Source organism: Dipodomys spectabilis, unplaced genomic scaffold, assembly GCF_019054845.1.
Source record: "Dipodomys spectabilis isolate Male_0828 unplaced genomic scaffold, ASM1905484v1 ptg000108l, whole genome shotgun sequence".
Lineage (NCBI taxonomy): Eukaryota > Metazoa > Chordata > Mammalia > Rodentia > Heteromyidae > Dipodomys > Dipodomys spectabilis.
The window spans coordinates 6,064,169-6,070,447 of record NW_024870785.1 but is presented as its reverse complement, the minus strand read 5'-3'; the positions used below and the strand labels follow the sequence as shown (position 1 = coordinate 6,070,447).

Genomic DNA, 6,279 nt, shown 5'->3' with positions numbered 1-6,279 from the left:
TAAGTGTAAGTCAGCTTGTAATACTCTTGCAGCTTAAAAGGGATACACAATTATGCTGCTATCATTAAATTCAGTACTTGTCAGATCCTCAATAGAGATCTCTGCCACCAAGCTCCAAAACTATGAATTTCCAGAGGAAAATGATGAAGCAAATTTTTTTTTTTTTTTGGCTAGTCATGGGGCCTGAACTCTGGGCCTGGGTGCTGTCCCTCAGCTCTTCAATGCAAGGTGAGCACTCTACCACTTGGCCACAGTGCCACTTCCAGCTTTTTCTGCTTATGTGGTGCTGAGGAATTAAACCCAGGGCCTCATGCGTACAAGGCAAGCACTCTACCACTCAGCCACCTTCCCAGCCCCAGACAAAGCAAATTTAACACCTGGTAAATAGTAGCTTTAATAGCGAATGCAGATTAAACTGGTTGGGTTATTTTTGTTGTTGTTGTTTGTTTGTTTAGAGAAGCCTAAAAGGAGACCTCTGATAAACTGCTAAGTCATAGTGCATTTACACGTGTTGTTTGTTTGGTTGAAATTTGTTGTAGAATTAGAAGGCCAAATGATATGATCCCATAAGGTGAGTATCTAATCAGGTTATAGATACTAGCTAAAGACAATAGGAAAGGAAATGTGGTTTTGGATCTCAAAGAAAGGACTTAGATTACATAAATAGAAGAAATATTTTGGACAGTGAGATTTGTTAAACTTTAACGCATGTTAACCTAGGATTTGACAATATTTTCTACTCTGGGGGCACTTTATAAAGAGGTAGATTAGATTTCTCTCTGTGAGAGGTGGCTTAAAGATACATCTTTTTTTTTTTTTTTTTTTTGCCGGTCATGGGGCCTGAACTCTGAGTCTGGGCGCTGTCCCTCAGCTCTTCAGCTCAAGGCTAGTGCTCTACCACTGGAGCCACAGCGCCACTTCCGGCTTTTTCTGTTTATGTGGTGCTGAGGAATCGAACCCAGGGCCTCATGCTTGCAAGGCAAGCACTCTACTGCTGAGCTACCTTCCCAGCCCCTTAAAGATATATCTTTAGACAGAAGTGCTTATGGATCTTTTGCAGGTTTGGAATCTATAAAGGCCTTTGGCTCACCTACCTGTAATCAGCACAGCCTCAGTAGGTAATCATTCTACCTGTGTGTTTTGATCTTTCTGTATAAACTTATAATTTAAATGCCACATTGTCTAATAAGTAATTCAGTTTCTCTTGTCTTTTTAAAAAAATTCTTGATGTATTTATTAATGGGAATTGCTTAGACTCATTTAATTATTTCTGTCATATTTATTGAAGTTTAATTTACCCTTTTTAGTTTTATGAGTTTTAACAAACACAATTGTTTGGCAAAGAATCAGAAAAATCAGGAAGACTTGCTTACATTTCAATGGATGGTTGGGGTAATGCAGTTGGAGAATAATAAAAAGATAGTGACTTTTAAAACATTCTTATTTTATTTCATGGGAACCAAAGTCACATTTGACTATGGCAAGATCTGGTACTTTCTCAATTGAGCAGTTGAACTCACTTTGTGTCCCTTACATAGTTAATAATGACCTGACCTGGTCCTTTTAGGATTACATTTATTTGGTCAGTGATATTCTGTAGTCTCAGGAGTGAAAAAAGGCATTCATTATAAATGATTCTAGGATTAAACCGGTGAGATGTGTCTCTGGATGATTTCTCTCTCTCTGTCTCTCTCTCTCTTGCTCACTCTGTCTGTCCTGGAATTTGAACTCAGGGCCTCACATATACCTGTACCACTTGAGACACACACCCAGTCCTTCCTTTCATATTTACCCCACCAATTTAATATTCCAATTATTTTCTAGTCACAGCATTAATAGAGTCTAGAATTTTCAAGACATTTTCATTTTAGAGTTAGTCCTTTTGTTGCCACAAGTAATATATACTCAAGTCAACATGCTTTGATTTTTGGTTTGGAAAGTATAACCACTGTAATTTATTGTATCAGGGAGAAGATTGGTTGGTAGGAAGTTCCACTTAGCTATTTCAAATGTTGAAATAGAGATTTATGATTAACCTGTGCCCAAATAATTCTGAGCCTGAGACGGGAGAAAACAACAACCACCAAAACCAGCCTGGGATTGAATGCTTGCAAAGTATATTCTTGGGCATTTTGCTAAGTGCTTTCCCTACTGACAGCTGCTCAGGCTAGAATTCTATCCCAGATCCTGCCGCCATTTAAATTAAAATGGCAACAACAACAATAACAACGAAACACATATGCCTCCTGGGGCCTCGTTCATTAATAGCTGCCACAGCTGCCACACCCTCTATAAGAGATCCTAGCACTATAATTGGGATAATTGAATCTGGGGACTTGGATCTTGGAGGTCATCAAGCTTTGAAAGGACGACAGCTGTTCTCTTTACCAGTCGATTGAAAATCACAGTGCTCAAAGAGATGGGCAGAAACATGTCTTGGGGGTACGATGGCTACAGTCATTGTATATATATATGTGTGTGTGTGTAATATTACATATATGTATATGTATATACTTATGAGACGCACAAATGTGAAGCTTCAAATACTGTCCTGCAAAGAGTAATGGAAAGAAATATGGCCTTGGGGGGTGTGTGTGTCTTCAGACAATGTAAAAATCAGAACAACCCCCCCCCCATGAGAACAAAGAACAAAACCAGAAGGTAGAGAGAGACCCCTTGAATTCAGGTAGAGGCCCATCAAAAGGAAACCTGATGGATACCGGGGAAACCCTAAAGAGCCTTTATTCCGTTCCCCCAGCCCTGGAGTACCAGCTATCTTTTCCATTCTCCCCTCCTTTCACCCTTTCATTAGAAAAAGCTGGGAAACCCCTTTTTTCCGTGGAAGTGGGAGGGAAGGGGCCTTCGGGTGCCTGAACCACTCCCAGCAGGTAGATTTATGTCTGCTGCCTGAATAATAGAAAAATAGCCGGGTCCCGGGGCGAGGGAATCTTATTTCATGCCCTTTCAAGGTCCCTTCGGTTCAAGGATACTGTCATTCTCCAGGCTGCACCGGAGGGAGGGTCTGCAGCCTCCATGCTGCCATGGAAACACGCCGCCGTGTTCCTTTTTCCTTACGTGAGGGGCGGGACGAGCGGGGAGGGGGGGGGGGGCGTGCGCTCCTCCTCAGCCACCTATCATTCGCGGGAATTTTTGAGTGGCTGGTGGAGGTAGCGAATGGGAGATCCGGTAGTGCGTGACGTGACGGGAAAAGGGGTGTGTGGGGAGGGGAAAGCTCGCGGCCCGTGGCGGCGGCGGCGGCGGCGGCAGCGGCAGCGAGAGCGGCGTCCCGGGGAACGAGCTGGAGGGGCTTGGAGAACGGTGCCGAGACCTCTAGCTCGAGGCGCGAGGGGGCCCCCCGGCCCGCGCCGGAATGCCTGGTACTGGCTCGGAGGGAAACAAACGCGCGCTGCCGTCGGCTCCGGAGGCTGGGGGTTTCCGAGTCTTGAAGGGACGACTGACCGGAGGGGGGCGGGGTGGCAAGCATGGCGGCGGCGGCGGCGGCGGGGGGGGGGGGGGAAGGTGGGGGAGCGGCGGCTGGCAGGACTCGGGGGTCGTGAGGAAGCGCGCGCGCGCGTGCGCGGGGTGTGTGGGTTTTCCTGCGAACCCGAGCGGACATTACAAAGCGGCCATGGAGGGTGGGGGGGGCGTGGAGGCGCCCGAAGGACGTTGGGAGACGGGGGCGGGGGGTCGTTGGGAAAAGGGGCGGGGCGAGAAGAGGTTGGGGAGGGGAGGAAAGGCCGCCCGCGGGAAGGTGATGGAAGGGATGACGGGGGGGGGGGGTGTGGGGGGGGGAGAACACGCGGGCTGGGGGGTGTGAGAGGCTCTTCCCAATAACCACGTCTTAATCAGAGAAGCCCTGGCCCTCCTTGCCCTCCTTGCCCTCCCTGCCCTCCCCCCCAGCTCCTGGATTTAGGCTCCGATTGTGTGAGGAAGGCATCAAATAAGGTTACCCCAGAACTGATCTTTTGTTATTCCATTCCAGGGGAGCAGATGGACCCAACTGGAAGTCAGTTGGATTCAGATTTCTCTCAGCAAGATACTCCTTGCCTGATAATTGAAGATTCGCAGCCCGAAAGCCAGGTTCTAGATGATGAGTCTGCTTCCCACTTCACTATGCTGTCCCGACACCTTCCAAATCTACAGATGCACAAAGAGAACCCTGTGTTGGTGAGTGATACCTTGTCTGAAAAATGACTGGGCAGAGTTATGTTTTGTTTTTGTTTTTTTTTTGTTTTTTAATCAGCAGACCTCACTGTTTAGAAAACAGTCACTAATCTTTTGCTTAAAGTTGGTTGGAAAAATAAAATCAACATGGCTACCCAAACTACGTCTCCTTCTGGACTATTCAGTGTATAGTGTGGATATTATCTATGTGTGTTTTCTAGGATGTTGGGTCCAATCCGGAGCAAACATCTGCAGAACCACAAGGAGACAGTAATAGTGGGTTCAGGGAACAGTTGAGAGAAAACAAATCTGAAGGTAAGAGGTTTAAAGTTCCAGTGTTCTTTGAATTTTTTTTTTTAAGATGGTATTGGTAGTTTTAAACATTACATGATTGTGGAAATAAATGTAAGATGGTCTTGGGCAGTATCTGGTGCAAAGGAAGCATTTAAGAACTCCTGGAGTTCTAGTGGGGTGTAGTACAGTGGTATTGTCTGTATTCTTGAATTTATATTGATGTTTGGTGGTAAGTCTCTTTTGTGCTAATATCTGGTTTTAACTTTTTCAGGCCCTGTGGATTCTTCACATTTAGAAACAAGTGGTTCCCTCAGTCAGGTCATTGACCAGTTACCTCAGCCAAATAGGACAAGCAGGTATTATTAATGTTTGAGGTTTTTGTTTTTTAAATTTCTAATGGATGAACTCATCTGTTCCTGTCCTCATTCCAGGAATGGGATTTGAGTGCTGATAGGTAGTTACTGTGTTAGTAGTGATAGCTGGTCTCTTTTGTGAAGAAAGCTTTTTTTTTTTTTGAACTTGGGGTCTGGGCACTGTCCCTGAGCTCTTTTGCCCAAAGATAGCACTCTACTACTTTGAGCCACAGCTCCACTTCTGGCTTTTTGGTAGTTAAGTGTTTTGTGTGCTTTCCTGCCCAGGCTGACTTTGAACCATGATTCTCAGATTATTCAGGATTACAGGCACGAGCCACTAGAACCCACTCAGTTCCTCACCGTTTTTAAAAAAAATTATTGTTGTAGAGATGATGAATCACGTACTGAGTACATTTCCTTTCCCAGTGTCATCTGCTCCCTAATTCTCTCCCAGTCCCTCCCTCCCATTTCCACCCGTGAGTTGTATAGTTCACTTTCATCAATGTCCATTGTGCGCTACTGCTGTACTTTCTCACCCTTTTTCCTTGAGTTCTGTGCCCTCCTTCCTTCCCTCCTGAAGGTATACACGTGAATACACTGTATATAGCGTAAAGAATACAGAATCATCAGAAAAGGAGGAAAAAAAATTAAAATTTTTTATTCCTGTATCTTAGAAGTTCATTTTAGTATATATAATAATAATTATTATTTTTGTTGTTGTTGGTGGTGGTTGCGGGGCTTGAACTCTGGGCCTGGGTGCTGTCCCTCAGCTCTTCAGCTCAAGTCTAGTGCCCTACCACTTGAGCCACAGTGCCACTTCCGATTTTCTGAGTGGTTTATTGGAGATAAGAGTCTCACAGACTTTTCCTGCTGGGGCTGGATTTGAATTGCAGTTCTCAAATCTCAGCCTCTTGAGTAGCTAGGATTATAGGCGTGAGCCACCAGCGCCCTGACATATGTTACTTTATATAATGTGAAGAGGCGCTTAGGCATTACATCTTTGTGATTTTCTTCTGAGGCTATCCTTTTTTGATCTTAATGTATGGCTCCTTACCACATTTATATCTAAAATGTTTAGTTCATATCTTAAACTGTATTCAGTTCTTACTGTTTTATGTATATCATCAAGTGTCCATTTTTTAGTTAAACCTCTGTGTTATGACCAATATTGGATATTAGATATATAATTTCATTCTACCTCTAAAGCAGCTGTGCAGGGAAGATATTACATTACTTCCATTGTTGTGAAAGGAAAGGCAGTGGGCAAAACAGCTAAATAATTTTCTCTAGAAAACATTAATAGTGAGATCTGGGCTTTCAGTCTGTTCTTTCTAACCCAGATGCTTCGTTTTTCTCACTGTTCAGTAAGAATATTTACTAGTCTTCTGCTTTAATTCTTTTTTATTTTTTGCCAGTCCTAAGGCTTGAGTTCAAGGCATGGACACTGTCCCTGAGCTGCTTTTGCTCA

The 6,279-nt window shown here is 44.3% G+C and overlaps 1 protein-coding gene across 2 annotated transcripts in view; it reads left to right on the top strand.

Annotated features, from left to right (window-relative positions):
- The first annotated feature begins 3,250 nt into the window (after positions 1-3,250).
- Tp53bp1 (tumor protein p53 binding protein 1) overlaps positions 3,251-6,279 on the top strand; it is a 66,772-nt gene continuing 63,743 nt past the window's right edge. For both annotated transcript variants that reach the window (XM_042687397.1, XM_042687395.1), the window contains exons 1-4: positions 3,251-3,377; positions 3,983-4,167; positions 4,386-4,479; positions 4,730-4,814. In XM_042687397.1, the coding sequence (XP_042543331.1) occupies positions 3,371-3,377; positions 3,983-4,167; positions 4,386-4,479; positions 4,730-4,814 (371 nt within the window). In that variant the 5' untranslated portion in view covers positions 3,251-3,370. The remainder of the gene's footprint in view (positions 3,378-3,982; positions 4,168-4,385; positions 4,480-4,729; positions 4,815-6,279) is intronic.